Consider the following 26,310-nt stretch of genomic DNA (forward strand, 5'->3'; position numbering starts at 1 on the left):
ATACAAAGGAAAGCCCATCAGGCTAACATCAGACTTCTCAGCAGAAACCTTACAGGCCAGAAGGGAGTGGCATGATGTATTTAATGCAATGAAGCAGAAGGGCCTTGAACCAAGATTACTTTATCTGGCAAGATTATCATTTAAATGTGAAGGAGGGTTTAAACAATTTCCAGATAAGCAAAAGCTGAGAGAATTTACCTCCCACAAACCATCTCTGCAGTCTATTGTGGAGGGACTGCTATAGATGGAAGTGTTCCTAAGGTTTAATTGCTGTCACCAGAGGTAATAAAACTACAGTAAAGAAAGTAATACAGCTTATTACTAAGTAAATTCAAAATTAAATTAACTATCCCCAAAGTCAATCAAGGGATAGACAAAGAGTACAGAATATGATACCTAATATATAAAGAATGGAGGAGGAAGAAAAGGTGGAGAAAAAGAAAAGAACCCTTAGATTGTGTTTGTAATAGCATATTAAGTGAGTTAAGTTAGACTCTTAGATAGTAAGGAAGTTAATCTTGAACCTTTGGTAACCACGAATCTAAAGTCTGCAATGGCAATAAGTACTTACCTGTTGATAATCACCTTAATGTAAATGGACTGAATGCACCAATCAAAAGACATAGAGTCACTGAATGGATTAAAAAACAAGAGCCATCTATATGCTGCCTACAAGAGACACACTTTAAACCCAAAGACATAGACAGACTAAAAGTGAAGGAATGGAAAAAGATATTTCATGCAACCAATAGAAAAAAGCAGGAGGTGTAGTCCTTGTATCACACAAAATAGACATCTAAACAAAGAAAGCCACAAGAGGCAAAGAAGGACATTACATAGTGATAAAGGGGTCAATCCAAAAAGAAGATATAACCATTATAAATATCTATGCTCCCAACACAGGAGCACCTACATACGTGAAACAAATACTAACTGAATTAAAAGGGGAGATAGAATGCAATGCATTCATTCTAGGAGACTTCAACACTCTACTCACTCTGAATGACAGATTAACAAGGCAGAAAATAAGTAAGGCCACAGAGGCACTGAACAACACATTAGAATGGATGGACTCTAGCATTAGAGTTCTGTAGATGGACCTAACAGACATCTACAGAACTCTACACTCAAAAGCAGCAGAATACACATTCTTCTCAAGTGCACATGGGACATTTTCAAGAATAGGTCATATGCTAGGTCACAAAAAAAGCCTCAGTAAATTCAAAAAGACTGAAACAAAGGTATGAAACTAGAAATAAACTAAACAAAGAAAAAGAAAAATCCCACAAACACGTGGAGGCTTCACAACATGCTCCTAAATAACCAATGGATGAATGACCAAATAAAAACAGAGATCAAGCAATATATGGAGACAAATGACAACAATAATTCAACACTGAAAAATCTGTGGGTGGCAGCCAAGGCCATGCTAAGAGGAAAGTACATTGCAATACAGGCCTACCTCAAGAAACAAGAACAATCCCATATAAGCAGTCTAAACTCACAGTTAATGAAACTAGAAAAAGAAGAACAAATGAGGCCCAGAGTCAGTAGAAGGATGGACATAATAAACATTACAGCAGAGAAAATAAAATTGACAAGAATAAAACAATAGAAAGAATCAATGAAAGCAGAAGCTGGTTCTTTGAGAAAATAAACAAAATAGATAAGCCCCTAGCCAGACTTATCAAGAAAAAAAGAGTCTACACGCATAAATAGAATCAGAAATGAGAAAGGAAAAATAACTAAAGACATCACAGAAAAACAAAGAATTACTAGAGAATACTATGAAAAATTCTATGCTAACAAACTGGATAACCTAGAAGAAATGGACAGCTTTCTAGAAAAATACAACCTTCCAAGGCTGACCAAGGAAGAAACAGAAAATCTGAACAGATCAATTACCAGCAACAAAATTGAACTGGTAATCAAAAAATTACCTAAGAACAAAATGCCTGGACCAGAATTGGCTTCTCCACTGAATTTTATCAAACATTTAGTGAAGACCTAATACCCATCCTCCTTAAAGTTTTTCAAAGAGTAGAAGAAGAGGGAATACTTACAAACTCATTCTATGAGGCCAGCATTACTCTGATACCAAAACCAGGCACAGACACTACAAAAAAAGAAAATTACAGACCAATATCCTTGATGAACATAGATACAAAAACACTCAACAAAATATTAGCGAACTGAATTCAAAAATAAATCAAAAAGATCACCCATCATGATCAAGTAGCATTTATTCCAGTGATGCAAGGATGGTACAACATTCAAAAATCCATCATCATCCACCACATCAACAAAAAGAAGGACAAAACCACATGATCATCTCCATAGATGCTGAAAAAGCATTTGACAAAACTCAACATTGATTCATGATAAAAAATATCAATAAAATGGGTATAGAGGGCAAGTACCTCAACATAATAAGGGCCATATATGACAAACCCACAGCCAACATCATACTTAACAGTGAGAAGGTGAAAGCTTTTCCTTTAAGATCAGGAACAAGACAAGGATGCCCACTTTCCCCACTTCTATTCAACATAGTACTGGAGGTCCTAGCCATGGCAATCAGAAAATACAAAGAAATAAAAGGCATACAGATTGGCAAGGAAGAAGTTAAACTGTCCCTGTTTGCAGATGACATGATATTGTACATAAAAAATCCTAAAGAATCCACTCCCAAACTACTAGATCTAATATCTGAATTCAACAAATTTGCAGGATACAAAATTAATACACAGAAATCTGTGGCATTCCTATATACTAACAATGAACTAGCAGAAAAATAAATCAGAAAAACAATTGCATTCACAATTGCATCAAAAAGAATGAAATACCTAGGAATAATCCTAACCAAGGAAGTGAAAGACCCATACTCTGAATACTACAAGACCCTCATGAGAGAAATTAAAGAAGATACCAATAAATGGAAACACATCCCGTGCTCATGCATAGGAAGAATTAGTATTGTCAAAATGGCCATCCTGCCTAAAGCAATCTATAAATTCAATGCAATTCCTATCAAAATACCAACAGCATTCTTCAACAAACTAGAGAAAATCGTCCTAAAATTCATATGGAACCACAAAAGACCTCAAATAGCCAAAGCAATCCTGAGAAGGAAGAATAAAGCAGGAGGAATTACGCTCCCCAACTTGAAGCTCTACTACAAAGCCACAGTAATCAAGACAATTTGGTACGGGCACAAGAACAGACCCATAGACCAATGGAACAGACTAGAGAGCCCTGATATAAACTCAACCATATATGGTCAATTAATATATGATAAAGGAGCTATGGACATACAATGGGGAAATGACAGCCTCTTCAACAGCTGGTGTTGGTAAAACTGGACAGCTATATGCAAGAGAATGAAGCTGGATTATTGTTTAACCCCATACACAAAAGTAAACTCAAAATAGATTAAAGACTTGAATGTAAGCCATGAAACCATAAAACTCTTAGAAGACAACATAGGCAAACATCTCCTGAATATAAGCATGAGCAACTTCTTCCTGAACCCATCTCCTCGAGAAAAGGAAACAAAAGCAAAAATGAACTCATGGGACTACATCAAACTAAAAAGCTTTTGTATTGCAAAAGACATCATCAACAAAACAAAAAGGCATCCTACAGTATGGGAGAATATATTTGTAAATGACATATCCAACAAGGTGTTAACATCCAAAATATATAAAGAACTTACACACCTCAACACCTGAAAAGCAAATAACCCGATTAACAAATGGGCAGAGGATATGAAGAGACAGTTCTCCAAAGAAGAAATTCAGTTGTCCAACAGACACATTGGCCACATTACTAATCATCAGGGAAATGCAAATTAAAACCACAATGAGATATCACCTCACACCAGTAAGGATGGCCAGCATTGAAAAGACTAAGAACAACAAATGCTGGCGAGGATGCGGAGAAAGGGGAACCCTCCTACACTGCTGGTGGGAATGTAAGCTAGTTCAAGCATTGTGGAAGGCAATGTGGAGGTTCCTCAAAAAACTAAAAATAGGAATACTATTTGACCTGGGAATCCCACTCCTTGGAATATACCCAAAGAATACAATTTCTCAGATTCAAAAAGACATATGCACCCCTATGTTTATCACAGCACTCTTTACAATAGCCAAGATATGGAAGCAACCTAAGTGTTCATCAGTAGATGAATGGATAAAGAAGATGAGGTACGTATGCACAATGGAATACTATTTGGCCATAAGAAAGAAACAAATCCTACCATTTGCAACAACATGGATGGAGCTGGAGGACATTATGCTCAGTGAAATAAGTCAGGTGGAGAAAGACAAATGCCAAATGATTTCCTTCATTTGTGGAGTATAACAATGAAGCAAAACTGAAGGAACAATATGGTAGCAGACTCAGAGACTGCAAGAATGAACTAGTGGTTACCAAAGGGGAGGGGTGTGGTAGGGTGGGTGGGGAGGGAGGGAGAAGGGGACTGAGGGGTATTATGTTTAGTACACATGGTGTGGGGGATTGCAGGGAGAACAGTGTATCACAGAGAAGAGACATAGTGGATCTCTGGCAACTTGCTGTACTGATGGACAGTGACTGCATTGGGGTATGGGTGGGGACTTGATAATATGGGTAAATGTAGTAACCACATTGTTTTTTCATGTGAAACCTTCATAAGAGTATATCAGTCATACCTTAATACAAAATTAAAAAAAAAAAGACAGGAGCAACTTGGCTTGGAATGTTTGTATATTCTCCAGATAAAGGAGGGTACCTCAGCATAGTCTATGTTTTTATTATGTTAATCATACAGGTGCAGCTTCACAGCTTTTTTTTTTTTTTTTTACTTAACCTGTATGCTGTTTTTTATTTCTGCCTCCGGCCCCAATGAAGTAGTCTGCAACCCAGGCAATCAATTCAGCATGCAGGCCCAGCCGTAAACAACATAGCAAAAGGCAGGAAGGATTCCATCCCAAAGATTGCATTTTAATACCCAGGAAGTCAGGAAGCAAGACTCTCAACTTACTCATTATCAAACAGACAATAACTCTGCCCACCTTGGAGGAAGGGCACACAGTCCTTACATGCTCACAAACCAGGAAGCTGCTATCCTGGGAGGGGTCCAAAGCAGTACATTTCTTGTGTTAAGCTAATTTTGCATTACTACCTAGGGGACTGATAGTAAATTTAATGTCTCATCAAAGATACTTAAGATGACCTAACAAGTCTACACCCCCAGCCCCCGGCCAGACTCCTAAAGAATCCTTAAAAAGGGGAACACCCAACCCCTGGGGCACTCCTCTCTCGAAGGCTGCCCTCACCCTCAAAGTCCACAACCTTTTAACTTCAAACTTTCTTTCTCCAACCTCCCAGGGCGCCCCTCCCTGCCGAGGCGGCCTTCACTTTCTCTCTCCCTGAATAACTCTAAACAAAACTTTCACTCCGCCTCACAACTGTGTCTCCTCCCCTCAACTCTCCCCTGTGACAGGGATTACTAGGACTGAGGAAAATACACAACACTCCCCCAACACCCGGACTTGTCCTGGGAAGTCTCTTGTAGTTTCTCCTCCTTAGCGTAACCTTCTCTGGTGTTGAGGGGAAATATGGGAAGCACCCTTGGTAACCCATAGAGGGTGTAGTCCCTTTCCTTAGGTGAACTGGAGGCTTTATTACTCTCAAAAATAACTTAAACCTGGCAAAGGCAGTTTTCATCTGATCCAACTTTAATCCAGATAAAACAGCAAAATTTGATTATCTTCTGTTTGTCCTTAACCCTGGTACAGGAGGTGTACCCCCAGTACTTAACCTTCACCCCAGCAGGCTATCTGGGAGAATTTCAAGGAAGCTCATCTGGTCCCCTTTTCCTGTTTCCCTAGGCCTAGAATTTATATTTCCCATCTTTCAAGAGCTCCCTGTGTCTGAGTTCCCTGTGTGCCCAGGCCCCTGTAATGGAGGATTCTTTCACATATCCAGAGATTCACCTCGTCCATCTCCGGCCATTTCCCTTGTGGGAGAACGGAACCACAGATCCGGACTTCACACCTGCTTCATATCTAGGACACATCTCAGCCACACACACTCGACTTCTGAAAAATGCCCAAGCACCAAGGCAGTGCTTACAGCCCAATTTTCCTACCTTGGCACAAGTTTACCTGGTTGCCATGGTGCCTGTGTTTTCTCCCCTGTGTTGGTCACGCTGTCTCCTCACAACAGTCTCAGGTCTCCCCTCGGCTTCCCTGCTAAGGTGAAACACCCAGACAGAGTGGGCTGCCTAAAGCCAGGCAGGTGTGTCTTCCCACTCTGTTTGGGCCCCCACCTCCCACAGGCAAGAGGATCCCGGATAATCCCCCAAATTGTGAGAAACACACTCACTGGTCCAAACTCACTAAGTGAACATGGAGACAAAGAGAACCACAGAGTGAGACTTTAATGACGGTCTTATAAGATCGGGTATCTGGTGGGCAGGCACAGCTGAGGCCGTTGGTGCCAAGTAATTTATTCCCTGTACACAAGTTCCTCCCCTGGTTCCTCATTGGCTGAGCATACAGGGTTCACATTCTTTTCTGAACGTTGCCTAAGCCAATTATATCCACATTGGGCCTTCTCTTACATTTGTCTTAATTTCATTGGTAGGTTTAAAAAAACTAAAACAGGTATAGCCAGGCCCTTACCAATCCCCCCACTACCTCCACTCTCAGCCTCTGCAGCTTCCTGGCATATTTTCCCACCCTTTGTTAATACCTTACTGTTAAAAGTTTAAACCTCCTAGTGGGAATAAATCACATTTAAGTTTTATGCTTATTCTAACATCGAGGAAGAAAAATCACATGCCGTCACTTTTGTTGTTTCGCAGACAGTGGTTTCTGTTCCCTGTTTCACAACCTCCAGTAATAGTGTCGTCGTAAGTGAATGAAAGCAGAACATTGGGCATTCTCTACACAGGAGATGATACCTCAATATGATTTGTTTACTTGATCTAGCATCCAAGTGACTCACTGTTGGGAAATTATTCTTTATGCCTAACTTTACTCATTCCTTTTGAAATTGGACTGGTTTATATTCTGTTTGGATTTTAGAAAAGCATAGTATCTAAATGTTATTCTTGGCTGTAGGTTATATATAGCTATAAATAAATAAATAATAACACATAAACAAACATAATAAATAATAAACATATATATATATAATTTTTTTCCATATTGTAATCTGCATCACCATCATCATTATCATTGACATAGTCAAAAACTAGTAGTTTGAGCAACTACTGGATAACATTAGACCTAGAATTTTCAGAGCATAAAATTTATATAGGGCCTATTCATAAGGAATGCTACATGTAAGAAATGTTTTAAAAATCACAGCATATTTTTTATAGTTTCATTTATTTGTCTTCTCTTTCCTTTTCTCTTTTCCTGAGGAGAGAAGTTCCATATTTTTGTTAAAGAGCTCATAATTCTCCTTATAGAACAAGGCACATTTTACTTTGGAATACACTATCTTGAGAAAAAATGATACCATAATTTTGTTCCCACTTTCTGACTTCTTAACCTTTAAATTCTTGTTAAAGACATGTATTGGCAGGAGAAATAGTTGACTATGGTCTAGTTTTGTTAACTTGAGATGTTCCTAAAATATAGAATACTATTAATATGTGATTACTCTAAAATACTCTAAAAATACTCTATATTTAGAGTTCATAATATTTATTTACATAAACATAAATGTACAAATATATTTATTTGTAACATGTAGCAAAGATAGAATGCAATATTTCTGTTTTATATATATTATATTTACTTACCCCATCCTTTAGTCCCATACATTTGAGCTGCTATCCAGTGGATACTGTATAAAAGTAAGGTGTATATTAGTAAGTGGTCCAGTATGCGAGGGGACATTGTTAACATTTCCTCACACACAAAAATAGCCCTGCAAAGAAACAAACCAAAAACTTGATAAACATAAGTTTTTGCTCTAAACCAAATAAACTAGAAAAGATAGTCATACCTAATCTTGGATCTCATTGGATCTCATTATTATGAAGTCATTCTTGATAATATAGCAAGACTTCTTAAAGACAGTGGTATTTTCTTCTATAGTCTACAAACTCCCACCCCAGAGCATTTTGCTCTGTACACCCTGTTGAGTCTATAATAAATGCTAATAGAATAAATAAACTTTCAGTTTCCAGTGTAATAACTTGGTGCTATGTACATCCTTTCAAGAGCTAAATGTGGGTCAGAGGAACAGGCAATACTACTGAACTCTTCCAGCCACTTGGCCATTCTGATCCCGAAGAACCATAAGCTACTTTCTGTGCTATAGATTAAAAAGGCAAGTCTGAAACAGCATCTATTTCTCTGAACTATTCCAGTGCCTCTAAAATGTGACATTTTGCTGTTGTTTCCTCTTTACTGTTTTTAATTACTGGGTCTATTTGCATGAAATGAGGATCTGTGTTGCCTAGGAGTTCATCTGCTCCTATTGCACATTCCTCTCTTAAATAAGCATATTTCATGCAGTTTTGCTTGCTGCCTACAACATTTTGATGGGACCTACCCCTCCTCTTCTTTCACTGTCCTCCCGTCACTCCCCAGGAGAGAGGTTATTTTTGAAGTACATGATCAATAGACTTTGGGAAGCTGCCAAAGCAGGAGGGGGTCATTTGATTGGGAATAAGTTACTAGGGGTTGCTGAGAGAAGGGATGGCAACAGGCCATGCCAACAATTGTCTGAGAAGGAAAAGACAGTCTGTAGCCCCCATTTAAGTGTCCTGAGTTATTCTTTTGCACAGGCTTTTGTCTTGGAAGGGTTTCTTAGCTTGTTCCATTAGCATTGCTTTGAGTTGCAGGCGGTACAGACCAGCATTGACAGTTATTTTTCAGGCCAAGTAATCCATTAAAAGAAAGCTTGTTTTGAGGCTCTTGATGGAGTCTTAAATCTCCTGGTCATAGTGCAGCTGTTAGGTCTTGATGCTAATGATGCCTTTGCTTCGGGTTTGAGTCAAGAACAAACCAAATATTATCACAATAACTGTAAGAACGACTGCTCCATGGCTCCTCAGGAATGCTGTTGAGCAAAGAAGGCACCTATTACATCGCTTAGAAACCATCTCTCCTTTTTTCAGTTTTTAATTTGCAACCACAGGGAAGTCTTCTGTTATGATTTTCAGGTTTTAGTTAGTGGTTGTTTATGACTATCTTTCCTGTCCCTGAGAAGCTGATCCATGACTCCAGTGCTGATTTTCTATTCCTGGTCATCAGAGGAAATTGATTTGTTGTTCATCTCCTTGGCTTAGGACACTTTCTTCCACTGCTTTTATTTAATGTATGAACATTCCTGAAGATTTGCTTATATTTTTGTTTAGTATTTTTTTCCATTTCACTTAATTAACTTTAATCATGTCTAGTGAGATGATTATTACAAATCAGCATAATATTTTGTGTGAATTTTTGCTTTGGCTCTGCGTGTTGCAGATTAGGCTCTATGTCAGCCCTTGCTATTTGTCCTCAGCCCTTTTGATATTATACACACCGATCAGACTCTGCTCCAAGACTAATCTGATATCATTAAAATGCCTTCATAGGGAATTCTTCTTTGACTGAAGAAGCTTTGTGTTGGCATTAATTACAAATAAAAGACCATGACCTTTTGTTGAATGTAGATATCTTCTTAGAAGTGTCTGCCTTCACTATTGGGAACTCTCACTAGTCACATAAAGATCTTTGTCCTGTGCTGATCCAGTTATGAACCAGTGACAGAAGGCATATGTCCACTCCAAACAAAAGAACACTTATTTTCACATTCCGTGGCTGACGTTGAGTGATAACATTTTTGCATATCCTAAAAATTTTTATGCAGATGCTGTTTAAAGGCAAAAAGTGCTTTTACAATAATTTTCTTTGTGAATGGAGTTTAAACTCTTGGCATCTATAGTCTTTTAAATATGCCTTTTAAGTTCTGACTGATAACCTTTGAGAGCACTTATGAGCAGAAACAAAACCATAGATTGTTTCTTCTGTTCATAGCAACATTGTTTGTCATCACTTTTTTGGACTCATGTCCATCCACCTTAAGTAAAAAATATGATAAAATTAATACTGTGTGAGCAAGCTGCTAGACTGTGGTTTTAAAGAAATAGTCTACTCTAGTCTTTACCATGCAGAGTTGCAGGGTGTTGTTTCTGGCTGACTGACCTGTGATGAATGGATGGTCCTTGATAAGGGGAAAATCTGCCAATTAATCTATTTTCCCATAGTACTGTACCCTTAAAATTTTATAAAATCTTTACATGTCTTTATAAAAATGGAGAAAAACTAAGAACAAGATGCTGCCAAGTGTGGGGTGAGGAATAAACAGAAGATATGTTCTTTGTCTTGGAAAGAACTATAAAATCACCTGTCTCCACATTGTCAAGATAAGTCATATATTGGAAAACTGTTGGCTATTTTCATATAATACCATAGAAATGATTGAAATAGGAAATTTCAGCCTATAAGCATGTTTCTGAAAGGTTTTTTGGCCCTGAGTAGTTGGTTAGAATGAAATATTCTCTATTTTAATAAGTGCATTTGATTATAATACCCAAATTGTACATGTGAATTTGCTTTACTAACAATTTACTTCAGTTTATCATAGAATGAAATGTCCCAAAAAAACCCCCAAGTTTTCTTATTGTGATACAGAATTTATTTTGGTTGCAGTTGTTCTGAATGGAGCTGGCAGTCTTCTAATTGATATGTTTTGCACATCCTTGAAGGCATTGAGGCAGAGAGGTCTTTGCACAACACTGTACAAGATGCTTTAGCTTTATATCTTTAATCAACAATGTTCATTTTTGACAAGTTTACTGAAAAATGTTATTTTTGACTGTACAAAAAACTTTGTGATGAAAATAATAACAGCAAAAACCAGTTAGTAACAATTGTACCATCATTAAAGAATTGCTATATTTTTTCTTTGTTAAACAGTACAGATTCAAGTGGAGGAAAAAGAAGATGACACTGGGGAAAGTTCAAGTAAGTGGAATGGACCCACTTGAAATATGTTTCCTGTGGAATAATGGTGAATTTAGGGGATTCATCCTCTTATCTTGTGGGATTCTGCAAGTAAGCACAGGAGCGTGTGTGGATGACTTTTGATGGTCTCACAAAAAGAGATCAAGTCCAGCAAATATAATCCACTCTCAGTTCCATTCAGCAGGCAGACTCACATTCTACCCAACTTAGAAGTTACTCAGTATCAAGTGGATGATAGTTCAGAAAAACTGGCTTTTTAATTTCTCTACTGTTTTCTGTTAAAGTCTGTCCTAAAAGCTTTTCTCTAAGGCTGAAACTATTACAATAAAACAGATTGGCCATTTTGACTGAACTGATCATGTGGTTCAATTTAAAATGAGTAAACATGTTCTCTTGTACTGAATTTCTGGGTATTTTGGCCAGATTGCTTTGTTGTTTTTACTTGGTGTGGGTTCAGATCAAGAGCCCTTTCTGGGTATGCAGACTACTCAATATGCTGGAATAAAAGAGTGATCACTATAGAGTAAAAGATTTGGATTTACCAAAACTGACAGAAAGAGTAGCATCTCAGAGAGTTTACTTAGACCATTCATTAAAACCATCAATTCAATAATCTGGGCACAGCATGGCAGCCAGTGAATGTTCACGGTGCCAGTGTACTCACTAATTCAGTGCATTCTCTGTGAAAATAGCCCGGAGTCTCACAGAGATCCTGGACCTCATAGCTTGAATACTGGGGAGGAAAAATAAATTTCCTTCTACCCTTCTGAGTTCTTAGCTGAGACCCATGGAATATAAAAAAGTTTAACAAGAGAAAAACAAAGACAAGTTAATTAACACATATACTGTGTTACACATGGCAGATACCCAGAAAAATTGAGCAACTCTCTTAGGTAACTTAGAATTTAGACTTAAATTCCATCTTAATAGGGAAAAGGGAGGAGGATGTAGGCCTCTTATGCAGAGAATATATGATTTTAGAGAAAATGAATGGGCCCTCAAAAAAATAGATGGGATAGTTTGTGACAAAGTTTTTCCGATGTATGGACTTCTAGGCTCTTCCCTTGTGGAAAGAGTCAGTCTTCCCTGGGGATGAAACTCTTGGAGAGGGCATTTATGATAACTGAGTTCTTCTGGAGAATCTGTCTTTAGGCAGATAAGGGCAATTCAGAGAAAGCCTCTCCCTGCATTTTCAGTTTTTCATGTGCCTACAGCTCAGAACAATCAATATACCAAAGAGGCACATTTTGGGGTGGTATATTCTGAACTCTTACAGTTATATTTTGAGGTAGCATATTCTGTGCCCTTTAATACTGTATTGAGCTTAGGCTCTTCCAAAAGGTAACATTGTATGTAAATCTTCATTTAGTAAGCAACTGTAAAATGTTTATTTTTTTAAAGAATTTGAATATTTGGAAACTAGTTAAAGCACTAAAGACTGTCTTTTTGTTCCCAGGTGGTAAAAGATACATCTAATGATATACTTTCATCCATGGTAAAACTCTGCAAGTTTAATAATTTAGTCCTCATACAAAATATACTAAAATGCAGAGTACTAAGAGACAGCTTGAGTTCTTGAGTTATTTATGGGTGAAATTGTCTCTCCATCCCTCTCCAGGTGTTGTCCTTTCTATAATTAGTGACTAATAATGGCTGGTAAATTTTCAGAATGCCAGAATGGAGTTCAAATAACACTCGGTGTTTGCCACAATATTTAACAACTGGCAACTCTTGGTTTTAATGACAGTGTATAGTTTTTAAAACCTAGTTAGAAAAGTAATCCCCCTTATTCTCTTTGCTAGCCAAACTTTAATAATAGGTAATATTTAGATCTTAGATTTGAAATATTAATACAAATGATTTGATAAATAATGTTAGAGGATAATTCTTTAAAAAAAGGTAAAGTGGAGAGGCGGAGCCAGGATGGCGGCGTGAATAGAGCAGTGGAAATCTCCTCCCAAAAACACATAGAGCTATGAAAATATAACAAAGAAAAATCTTCCTAAAATAGAGACCACAGGACACAGGACAACATCCAGACCACATCCACACCTGCAAGAACCCAGCGCCTTGCGAAGGGGGTAAGATACAAGCCCCAGCCGGGCGGGACCCGAGCACCCCTCCCCCCAGCTCCCGGCAGGTGGAAAGAAACTGGAGCGGTTTTTTTTTTGGCGAGCGCTTTTTGGAAGCCTTAAAGGGATGGGCCCCTGTTGCTAGGGAGGCAGGGTGGCGGAACCGGTGAGCAGGTGCCTGGGACTGGCGCCTGAGGACAAAGAATATCCCGTGTTTTTCCCTGCGGGACGGGCAGGCGGGTGCCTGAGACCGGTGCCTGAGGACGGAGGAAATCGCGCGTTTTTCCCCCTTTTTTTTTTCTCTTTTTGGCGAGCGCTTTTTGGAAACCTTAAAGGACAGGGACCCCGGTGCTAGGGAGGCAGGGTGGCGGGACTGGTGAGCGGGTGCCTGGGACCGGCGCCTGAGGACAAAGAATATCCCATGTTTTTCCCTGCGGGACCGGTGGGCGGGTGCCTGAGACCGGCACCTGAGGACAGAGGAAATTGCGTGTTTTTCCCCCCTTTTATTTTTCTCTTTTTTGCGAGTGCTTTTTGGAAGCCTAAAAGGGACAGGGACCCCGGTGCTAGGGAGGCAGGGTGGCGGGACTGGTGAGCGGGTGCCTGGGACCGGCACCTGAGGACAAAGAGTATCCCGTGTTTTTCCCTGTGGGACCGGTGGGCGGGTGCCTGAGACCGGCACCTGAGGACGGAGGAAATCACGCGTTTTTCCCCTTTTTTTCTCTCTTTTTGGTGAGTGCTTTTTGGAAGCCTTAAAGGGACAGGGACCCCGGTGCTAGGGAGGCAGGGCGGTGGGACTGGTGAGCGGGTGCCTGGGACCAGCGCCTGAGGACAAAGAATATCGAGCGTTCTTTCCCTGCGGGACCGGTGGGTGGGTGCTTTTTGGAAGCCTTGAAAGGACAGGGACCCTGGTGCCAGGGAGACAGGGCAGCAGGACCAGTGAGCGGGTGCCTGGGACTGGCACCTGAGGACAAAAAAAAAAAAATCACGTGTTTTTTCCTTTTTTTTTCTTTCTGTTCCCTCTCTCATTGTTGCTGTTGTTGTTTTGGTTTGGAGAGTGCTTTTTGGAAGTCTTAAAGGGGCAGGACAGGTCACTTAGACCAGAGGCAGGGAATCTGGGGATCTCCGGGCACTCTAACCCCCTGGGCAGCAGGGAGGACAGAGGCCCCTTATGGAGATAAATAGCCTCCCGGCCGCTCCCCTACAAGGGGCTCCACCATTTTGGAGGAACAGCCCCAGCCAGGCCACGCCCACAGCAACAGCGGAGATAAACCCCATAGCAACTGGGCAGGAAGCAGAAGCCCTGTCTGCGCAGAGCTGCCCAGCACAAGCCACTAGAGGTTGCTATTCTCCCAGGAGAAGGCCACAAACTAACAAGAAGGGAAGCTCTTCCAGCGGTCACTTGTACCAGCTCTGCAAACTATCTCTATCACCATGAAAAGGCAAAACTACAGGCAGACAAAGATCACAGAGACAACACCTGAGAGGGAGACAGACCTAACTAGTCCTCCTGAAAAAGAATTCAAAATAAAAATCATGAACATGCTGACAGAGATGCAGAGAAAAATGCAAGAGCAGTGGGATGAGATGCAGAGAAAAATGCAAGAGCAGTGGGATGAAGTCCGGAAGGAGATCACAGATGTCAGGAAGGAGATCACAGAAGTGAAACAATCCCTGGAAGGATTTATAAGCAGAATGGATAAGATGCAAGAGGCCATTGAAGGAATAGAAGCCAGAGAACAGGAACATATAGAAGCTGACATAGAGAGAGATAAAAGGATCTCCAGGAATGAAACAACACTAAGAGAAATATGTGACCAAGCCAAAAGGAATAATATTTATATTATAGGGATACCAGAAGAAGAAGAAAGAGGAAAAGGGATAGAAAGTCTGTTTGAAGAAATAATTGCTGAAAACTTCCCCAAACTGGGGGAGGAAATAATCGAACAGACCATGGAATTACACAGAACTCCCAACAGAAAGGATCCAAGGAGGACAACACCAAGACACATAGTAATTAAAATGGCAAGGATCAAGGACAAGGAAAGAGTTTTAAAGGCAGCTAGAGAGAAAAAGGTCACCTATAAAGGAAAACCCATCAGGCTAACATCAGACTTCTCGACAGAAACCCTACAGGCCAGAAGAGAATGACATGATATACTTAATGCAATGAAACAGAAGGGCCTTGAACCAAGGATACTGTATCCAGCACGACTATCATTTAAATATGATGGCGGGATTAAACAATTCCCAGACAAGCAAAAGCTGAGGGAATTTGCTTCCCACAAACCACCTCTACAGGGCATCCTACAGGGACTGCTCTAGATGGGAGCACCCCTAAAACGAGCACAGAACAAAACACACAACATATGAAGAATGGAGGAGGAGGAATAAGAAGGGAGAGAAGAAAAGAATCTCCAGACAGTGTATATAACAGCTCAACAAGCAAGCTAAGTTAGGCAGTAAGATACTAAAGAAGCTAACCTTGAACCTTTGGTAACCACGAATCTAAAGCCTGAAATGGCAGTAAGTACATATCTCTCAATAGTCACCCTAAATGTAAATGGACTTAATGCACCAATCAAAAGACACAGAGTAATAGAATGGATAAAAAAGCAAGACCCATCTATATGCTGCTTACAAGAAACTCACCTCAAACCCAAAGACAAGCACAGTCTAAAAGTCAAGGGATGGAAAAACATATTTCAGGCAAACAACAGTGAGAAGAAAGCAGGGGTTGCAGTACTAATATCAGACAAAATAGACTTCAAAACAAAGAAAGTAACAAGAGATAAAGAAGGATACTACATAATGATAAAGGGCTCAGTCCAACAAGAGGATATAACCATTCTAAATATATATGCACCCAATACAGGAGCACCAGCATATGTGAAGCAAATACTAACAGAACTAAAGAGGGAAATAGACTGCAATGCATTCATTGTAGGAGACTTCAACACACCACTCACCCCAAAGGATAGATCCACGGGGCAGAAAATAAGTAAAGACACACAGGCACTGAACAACACACTAGAACAGATGGACCTAATAGACATCTATAGAACTCTACATCCAAAAGCAACAGGATACACATTCTTCTCAAGTGCACATGGAACATTCTCCAGAATAGACCACATACTAGCTCACAAAAAGAGCCTCAGTAAATTCCAAAATATTGAAATTCTACCAACAAATTTTTCAGACCACAAAGGTATGAAAGTAGAAATAAATACTACAAAGAAAACAAAAAGGCTCACAAACACATGGAGGCTTAACAACATGCTACTAAATAATCAATGGATCAATGAACAAATCAAAATAGAGATCAAGGAATATATAGAAACAAATGAAAACAACAACACTAAGCCCCAACTTCTGTGGGATGCAGCGAAAGCAGTCTTAAGAGGAAAGTATATAGCAATCCAGGCACACTTGAAGAAGGAAGAACAATCCCAAATGAATAGTCTAACATCACAATTATTAAAACTGGAAAAAGAAGAACAAATGAGGCCTAAAGTCAGCAGAAGGAGGGACATAATAAAGATCAGAGAAGAAATAAACAAAATTGAGAAGAATAAAACAATAGCAAAAATCAACGAAACCAAGAGCTGGTTCTTCGAGAAAATAAACAAAATAGATAAGCCTCTAGCCCAACTTATTAAGAGAAAAAGAGAGTCAACACAAATCAACATAATCAGAAATGAGAATGGAAAAATCACGACAGACTCCACAGAAATACAAAGAATTATTAAAGACTACTATGAAAACCTATATGCCAACAAGCTGGAAAACCTGGAAGAAATGGACAACTTCCTAGAAAAACACAACCTCCCAAGACTGACCAAGGAAGAAACACAAAAGTTAAACAAACCAATTACAAGCAAAGAAATTGAAACAGTAATCAAAAAACTACCCAAGAACAAAACCCTGGGGCAGGACGGATTTACCTCGGAATTTTATCAGACACACAGAGAAGACATAATACCCATTCTCCTTAAAGTGTTCCACAAAATAGAAGAAGAGGGAATACTCCCAAACTCATTCTATGAAGCCAACATCACCCTAATACCAAAACCAGGCAAAGACCCCACCAAAAAAGAAAATTACAGACCAATATCCCTGATGAATGTAGATGCAAAAATACTCAATAAAATATTAGCAAACAGAATTCAACAGTATATCAAAAGGATCATACACCATGACCAAGTGGGGTTCATCCCAGGGATGCAAGGATGGTACAATATTCGAAAATCCATCAACATCATCCACCACATCAACAAACAGAAAGACAAAAACCACATGATCATCTCCATAGATGCTGAAAAAGCATTTGACAAAATTCACCATCCATTCATGATAAAAACTCTCAGCAAAATGGGAATAGAGGGCAAGTACCTCAACATAATAAAGGCCATATATGATAAACCCACAGCCAGCATTATACTAAACAGCGAGAAGCTGAAAGCATTTTCTCTGAGATCGGGAACCAGACAGGGATGCCCACTCTCCCCACTGTTATTTAAAATAGTACTGGAGGTCCTAGCCACGGCAATCAGACAGAACAAAGAAATACAAGGAATCCAGATTGGTAAAGAAGAAGTTAAACTGTCACTATTTGCAGATGATATGATACTGTACATAAAAAACCCTAAAGACTCCATTCCAAAACTACTAGAACTGATATCAGAATACAGCAAAGTTGCAGGATACAAAATTAACACACAGAAATCTGTAGCTTTCCTATACACTAACAACGAATCAATAGAAAGAGAAATCAGGAAAACAAGTCCATTCACCATTGCATCAATAAGAATAAAATACCTAGGAATAAACCTAACCAAAGAAGTGAAAGACTTACACTCCGAAAACTACAAGTCACTCTTAAGAGAAATTAAAGGGGACACTAATAAATGGAAACTCATCCCATGCTCATGGCTAGGAAGAATTAATATCGTCAAAATGGCCATCCTGTCCAAAGCAATATACAGATTTGATGCAATCCCTCTCAAATTACCAGCAACATTCTTCAATGAATTGGAACAAATAATTCAAAAATTCATATGGAAACACCAAAGACCCCGAATAGCCAAAGCAATCCTGAAAAAGAAGAATAAAGTAGGGGGGATCTCACTCCCCAACTTCAAGCTCTACTACAAAGCCATAGTAATCAAGACAATTTGGTACTGGCACAAGAACAGAGCCACAGACCAGTGGAACAGATTAGAGACTCCAGAAATTAACCCAAACATATATGGTCAATTAATATTTGATAAAGGAGCCATGGACATACAATGGCAAAATGACAGTCTCTTCAACAGATGGTGCTGGCAAAACTGGACAGCTACATGTAGGAGAATGAAACTGGACCATTGTCTAACCCCATATACAAAGGTAAACTCATAATGGATCAAAGACCTGAATGTAAGTCATGAAACCATTAAACTCTTGGAAAAAAACATAGGCAAAAACCTCTTAGACATAAACATGAGTGACCTCTTCTTGAACATATCTCCCCGGGCAAGAAAAACAACAGCAAAAATGAGCAAGTGGGACTATATTAAGCTGAAAAGCTTCTGTACAGCAAAAGACACCATCAATAGAACAAAAAGGAACCCTGCAGTATGGGAGAATATATTTGAAAATGACAGATCCTATAAAGGCTTGATGTCCAGAATATATAAAGAGCTCACACGCCTCAACAAACAAAAAACAAATAACCCAATTAAAAAATGGGCAGAGGAACTGAACAGTTCTCCAAAAAAGAAATACAGATGGCCAAGAGACACAAGAAAAGATGCTCCACATCGCTAATTATCAGAGAAATGCAAATTAAAACTACAATGAGGTATCACCTCACACCAGTAAGGATAGCTGCCATCCAAAAGACAAACAACAACAAATGTTGGCGAGGCTGTGGAGAAAGGGGAACCCTCCTACACTGCTGGTGGGAATGTAAATTAGTTCAACCATTGTGGAAAGCAGTATGGAGGTTCATCAAAATGCTCAAAACAGACCTACCATTTGACCCAGGAATTCCACTCCTAGGAATTTACCCTAAGAACGCAGCAATCAAGTTTGAGAAAGACAGATGCACCCCTATGTTTATTGCAGCACTATTTACAATAGCCAAGAATTGGAAGCAACCTAAATGTCCATCGGTAGATGAATGGATAAAGAAGAGGTGGTACATATACACAATGGAATACAACTCAGCCATAAGAAGTGGAAAAATCCAACCATTTGAAGCAACATGGATGGAGCTGGAGAGTATTATGCTCAGTGAAATAAGCCAAGTAGAGAAAGAGAAACACCAAATGATTTCACTCATCTGAGGAGTATAGGAACAAAGGAAAAACTGAAGGAACAAAACAGCAGCAGAATTACAGAACCCAAAAATGGACTAACAGGTACCAAAGGGAAAGGAACTGGGGAGGATGGGTGGGCAGGGAGGGATAGGGTGGGGAAGAAGAAGGGGGGTATTAAGATTAGCATGCATGGGGGGGAGGGAGAAAGGGGAGGGTGGGCTGCACAACACAGAGAGGACAAGTAGGGACTCTACAACATTTTGCTAAGCTGATGGACAGTAACCGTAATGTGATTGTTAGGGGGGACCTGATATAGGGGAGAGCATAGTAAACATAGTATTCTTCATGTAAGTGTAGATTAAAAATTAAAAAAAAAATAAAAATAAAAAGCAGTTACTGTGTGCCGACCTCCAATGAGTTCTGCACAGTGGTATAGAGGGCATGTCAAAGTGTGGGCAAAGGGTCTGTTTGTTTCTATGTAGAAGATCAAGGCCTAGCTTGGATACCCAGAAAATGAACTAAGATACGATATGAGGAGGAGCTTCTGGCATCAGCACTCTCTGGAGGACTCGTGCCAGGGGATGATCATCAAAAAGCCTCCACAGGGATCCGGGCGATGCTGCGGTTGTGGCTGCATCCAACCCACCGTCTCCTGGACTTGCCATTGGAATGAGGAGGGAGATGTCTAGGCTGGCATGTGCATACAGTGAGACAACGAATTTGACCGGATCTGTACTGTTGGAACTCAACCAGGAGTTGGGAGGGGTGCAAGTTGTAGCACTCCAAAATCTTATGACTATAGACTATCTAGGGTTAAAAGAACATATGGGATGTGAACAGATCCCAGAAGTGGGCTGCTTTAATTTGTCTGATGGTTCAAGTACAGTTGGACAATATCCATCATATCATAGATAAATTTTCACAAATGCCTAGGGTGCCTAAATGGTTTTCTTGGCTTCACTGGAGATGGATGGTAATTATAGATTTGCTTTGTTTATGTCACCGTATCCCTATTATGTAAATATGTGTGTACAAATTAGTTAGTAGTTTAAAACCTATACATACTTAAGGTACTCTACAAGAAGATATGTCAAAGAAATAATCAATCCTCCCATCTTTCCTTCATATGCTACATCTATAGCTTTTCTTCTTCCTTCCTAATTACAACACTTAAATAGAATTCGTGCCTCATATCGAAATTACTGAGTATCATAATTCCTCCAGGTGGTAAAGATACCTCGAGACAAGTGCTGGGCATAGAAGCCACAGGGCATAAATCTGCAAAGAAAGTAAAAAGCTAACCTTTGCAAACAATATGGCGTCTCTCTCACTTACCAACTTTACATTTCCCTGTATGGCCCCGGAAGATGATTGGTTAGCCAGAGACGTGTAAGATTCCCCAAGGGGGGAACAACCTAAGACAGGCACAGTCGCAGGGGGCCCATCAGGTGAGAATTTGGGGATCAACAGAGGTGAGGCTCAGAACCTCATCCCCCCTGTTTTGAGAGAAATCTTCTGCATCCGTGGATGTCTTGCTGCCCTTGTCTAGCCTGGATTAATACTTAGTCCATAGGCACACACCTGATCATCTGATCATCTACATTTGCCCTCTTACAGCACTAAACTATGTTTTCTACCTTTATCTTGCATCTACCTACCACTTCAGCATTTTATTAAAAATAAAAATAATAATAATAATAGGAGAAATGTGGGATCAACATATAAATCAAGTACAAAAATCAAACGAATATTCATATTTGACCTGATTGTTTATAAGTCATAATGCATGATCAAAACCGAAAGTTTCTGTGATGAATGCCCTTGTACTGTTCACCATGTAAGAATTTATTCACTATGTAAGAATTTGTTCACCATGTAAGAACTTGTTCGTTATGCTTCAGAAGATTGGAGACTGACGAGAATTAGGCTTGAGATGGATTAATGATTGTACATTGAGCGTTGACCCCCCTATACTGAATTTTATTGTTGTTAACAACCATTTGATCAATAAATATGAGATGCCCTCTTAAAAAAAAAACAAAAAAAACCAGAGAGGAGCAAAGAAATCTTGAAAATACAGCAGTATTCAAGAAGGAAAAAAAAAAAAGGTAAAGTGATGACATACATATATGGAAAAAATTAACATATTTAACTAATTAATGAGGACTCTGGTGAGGTGTTATAACCAGCTCAAAAGAAAAACCAAAGAACAGATATGTTTGTAGGTCAGGAATATTGAAGTGATTGTGCCAATGGAGGCATAATTGTTTTGGGCTTTTTTTTGGTTTGTTTCATTTTTTTGATAGGGAAAGATCATCTCTCCATAGATAAGAGTTCATGTACATGTCTACAGTGAAGAATTATTTTGTATTGCTATTCAGTTACCTGTAACTTACAGAGTAAAATTAGCTCCCATAGAATTAGAACCAGACAACATAGAAGGGTGTGTGGCAGGCATTTCATAGTACTCCATTGAAGTACAAATTTTTCCCTCCAGTAGCTTCTATTTAAGAGGATAATGATAAGTATAAGTAATATTTTGTTTTATAATAGTTGATTCTAAATACCAGAAGAAGTTAAGAAACAACAGAAATGAAATTGAAATGGACCTGTATGTTATAAACTGTGAAGGAAGGAACTGAATTTTCCCTCCACTCTGTACCTGGAATCTTCCTAAGAAGTCATGGACACATGGATCATTAATTGTTAGTTGATGAATAAAATAATAATGTCATTTCCCTCAGTTTTACATTAAATTTCTAAGTTATCCATTTCTTTTCATAAGAATAGAATGCTTAAACAAATGTATTAACAAATTCATAAGAATAGAATGCTTAAACAAATGTATTAACAAATTAAACAAATGCTTAAACAAATTAGTTTCATTTAAGAAAGGAAAGAAATATTTGGAATCATCAATGAGGATAATCTGAATTAGGAGGAATCTCAAGGGCTGATTTAATTTCATCAACATTATTCTTGTTTGTAACATTTCCTTGTCATTCTGGTCCTTTGTTCTAAGATAGAATAGCAGTAAACACATAGTCGTTAATCACTCAACCCTTGTATGTTTGGTCAGGAACTTCTAAACGTGGTCTTAGAAGTCATGTTATGATATTAAACTCCAAGCCATTTAATTTCCCAAGTAAACAAAGACTGGAATTCTAAGGGTTATTACAATCTGAGGATGAGCCACAAAAGAAATGGCAGGCTCTGAAATACATATGGCATAGTGCATCTTGTCATGGTGTGGAGAATTGCTGGATTGTAGTCTCATATGTGTGACAATGGTAATTAAAAAGTAAGACTACACTTGGTAGGGGGAGGGGGCGCTTTCTGCTGTTGCTCACTGAAGCATTCACTGCTGTATTTAGATGAAGAAGGGGAGGAAGATAAACTACCTCGAAGGGAAAGCATGAGACCAAAGAGGAAACGGACCAGAGACGTTATCAATGAGGATGATCCAGAACCTGAACCAGAGGATGAAGAAACAAGGAAAGCCAGAGAAAAAGAGAGAAGGAGGAGGATGCGGAGAGGAGCGTGAGTTAGTTCTGATCTGTAAACTGAAATTGTGACTCGTTTAAAAGCGCCTGATGCTGGAAGATCACTCCCTTTAAGCACTCTTTGGCCTTAAGATTGGTAATTAAAACTCCTTTTAGAAGGACAGGCTTAATGAAATGCTGCCATTTTACTCCACTTAGTTAAATGGTCTTAATATTAAAACAGAATTTAGAAATGAATATATATTTAGAGTGGACTAAGAGAAATTCCCTGATGAGAAATACAAATTGAGATAGGTCATTAACATATCATCGTTAATTTAAATATTTTAAAATTACCCCATTAAGTGCATACATTGTTATCAAAGTTAAGTGGAAAACCCTAACATTAAGCCCAAATCACTCAATCTTACAGAGCAGAAGTTGGCAAACTATGGTTAATTCCAGCCCAAGAGCTAAGAATGGTTCTTATGATTTTAAAGGGTTACTTATAAAAAAAAACAAAGACAGATATGTGACTGAGCTGTATGTAGCACACAAAGCCTAAAATATTAACTATCTATCCCTTAAAAAGTAAAAAAGTATATTGGCGACTATTACAGAGGATTGGAGTGGTCATTTCCTTTTTAATACAGCCCTTCATCTTTTGGTTCCAAGAGACCAACATTTTACTGAGCTCTGACTTTGTGTAGAATAATACGTTAAATGCTGTTTAGGGAAAATCCAAGCAAATACTTTTCAAGTCTTTGCTTTCTGGAAATATGCAATGGCAGATGGATAGGAAAAGTGTGCGTGTAAAAAACATCGAATAATAGAAAACCTAGACTGCTTGGAAAGGGTTGAGAGCAGCTACTCTGCCATTCCCACAGAGTAGGGCCATGGGAATCACCATGTGGTGATGAGACATCCTTCAAAACACAACGCCTAAGACTTTTAATGATGAGAAATGTCCTCCTGAGGTGACACATTCCAGTATTCAATAACTAGCTATATTTTCCTCCTCATCAATAATTATAATTAAATACAAGTGTATGAAAATTTTGTCAGGTAAAGAAGCTCCACTTTAACTCATGAAGGTTCCCTTTAAAATAAAATAAACTTTTTGTTCTTTTGTTCTTTATTGTTTTACCTTTTGACTCTGGCATTTTTTATCTCTATCTTCAAGTATCTTTATGCTTTGTTCCTTTCAAAAACAAAATAAAACACACTTTTAAGTTCTATGTCTTCTTGAGATTGCTATTACCATTGATATGAGTACTATTTCCTGTTAGCAGAACTTAGGCTTTCTGACGGTGTCATCAATACATGTGTGCATGGTACAGCTAGTGTTCCAAAATTTGCTTTTCCTCCCTACTTGTGCTTCAGGGAAGTCCCTTTGAAAAGGTGAGTTGGGTGGGAATTCCTCTGCTCTCCTGGCCTGCTTAAGGATTTCATGTCAACTACTAGGAACAGGATCGTCAGAATCAGCTGGGTCTTTGTCCCTGAATCTTGTCCCTGTCACAGTGTCTGTCCTTAGCTAGTCCCACTTTCATCCAGATTTTGAGAAGCCCACCAGCACCCCTCTCTCTCTACCTCCCCATTCCTCCACAGAGCCAAACTTAGCTAAAATGAAATTTGTCTTCATAGGTTTTGCAAATTATATTATTACCATATAATAAATGCCATATAAAAATTGCCATAATTTGTTCAAATAATCTAGATAGTATCATAAATTATTTGTGATGATTGATAGATCTGATCTTTAGGGTCCATTTCTCTTGTTCATTTAGAAGATGAGTATTTTTTTTTTGAGAAAAATGTATTAGCAAATATATTTTGAGAAAGATTAGGCCAATCAGAGCACATTTATTTAGGTTAATTAATTCATGGTCTTTTTACATTAAAATGTTCATTTGAAATGCCTTAGGGAATTTCCTTTGCCCTGACAAACATTTGAAATCAACTAAAACCAAGGTTGTAATGCTAACTATCTTTGGAGGCAGTTAAAAAACACTGCCTTGTTAGATATTTTGAAGTGTTTCTAATAATATTACAGGCTTTTCCTGACCCAGTTTTAAGTGCATAAGAAATATGTTCATAGCAGTGAGAAATTCAGCACATTATGCCTCCTTTTTCCTAACAACTGTTGTTTAAATAAATCAAACTGAAGATAGAAAGCCATTCTTGCACAGATTAGCCCTAAATTTTAGAAGCATGAAGCATGCCTATGCTATATACTTTTCATATGATTAGCTCTTTCTTTGAGTGGTTCCTAGAAAAGCAGCTTCCCTGTAATGCTGGTGAAAGTAATATTTTAATTACCTGCATATTTGAAGATAACCTTTCTGACAAGAACTATACCTTGTGGCACAGCGTGATCCTCCTGGAACAATCAACAGTTAACACCAAAGACTTAAAAAATACAGAGTCTGGGATCCTTTAGTGTAGGAATAAATGTCTTTCTATGCCATACTAATCTCAGAAGACATTGTTACATTTTAGTGTTTTTGAGCACTGGATTCATGATGATAACTGCCATCTAGAAACGTTTTGTACATAAACATTTACTCAGTAAATATTTATCCAGTGCTACTTTTGTGGAAGATAATTTGCTAATTTGTTTGAAAGATGTAGATATGAATATGCAATTCACTGCCTTCTCTAGAAGTTCATAATATAGTAAAAGAGAGGCCACTTGGAGGCCACTTAAACTATTATGAAATAAGACAATATAAATATACTAGAGCAGAAGTACAAAGTGGTTTGGAGTCTTAGAGGAGAGAAAACTATTCTCATATGAATAGTCAGAAAAATAGGTTATGGAAGACACTTCATGATTTTTGAAGGAATCATAAAATTTAGATAGGGTAAATATATAAAGTATCTGGGCTTAAGATACCAGGAACACATGTAATTAAAGTTAGGAAGCCTTCCTTTAAGTGCTTTCCAGAAATTGGCATGTAGAGAAATAAGCTTTAGTTACATGGTAAATGCACATATTGAAGAGGTCATTCCTTTATTCTTTGATGATACTGGATTAAATGAGATACCACTTCATATATGAATATATATTTCCTAACAGAAATTCAGTAATATAAAGCTTTAAGATATATATAAATATATGTGAGTCATTTTGGAAGGATGACAAGTTATAAAGCAATTGAATTATTAATCTTAAATCTTTTTTGTTATTGTTTTCTAATTGAATTCATTCTTGATAGTTTTTTGATGTACTTTTTTTTCTTTTTGTAGTTTCCATAAAGATTTCAGTAAAACAATTATTTACATAATTTAGATTTGGTCTACATCTATACAAAACAATTTTGAGGAATTTTTAGTAAAACAATAATTTTTACTAAAACACAGTCTTCTCTCTCCTAAGACAAACCAACTCACATGTAATTGCTAATCTAATTGGCAAATTTAAAAAAGCAAACAAGCC

The 26,310-nt window shown here is 38.4% G+C and overlaps 1 protein-coding gene across 1 annotated transcript in view; it reads left to right on the plus strand.

Annotated features, from left to right (window-relative positions):
* The first annotated feature begins 10,971 nt into the window (after window positions 1-10,971).
* TMC1 (transmembrane channel like 1) overlaps window positions 10,972-26,310 on the plus strand; it is a 118,868-nt gene continuing 103,529 nt past the window's right edge. The window contains exons 1-2 of the mRNA XM_073228654.1: window positions 10,972-11,015; window positions 22,764-22,929. Coding sequence (XP_073084755.1) covers window positions 22,805-22,929 — 125 coding nt within the window. The 5' untranslated portion in view covers window positions 10,972-11,015; window positions 22,764-22,804. The remainder of the gene's footprint in view (window positions 11,016-22,763; window positions 22,930-26,310) is intronic.

Source organism: Manis javanica, chromosome 2 (assembly GCF_040802235.1).
Source record: "Manis javanica isolate MJ-LG chromosome 2, MJ_LKY, whole genome shotgun sequence".
Classification (NCBI taxonomy): Eukaryota; Metazoa; Chordata; class Mammalia; order Pholidota; family Manidae; genus Manis; species Manis javanica.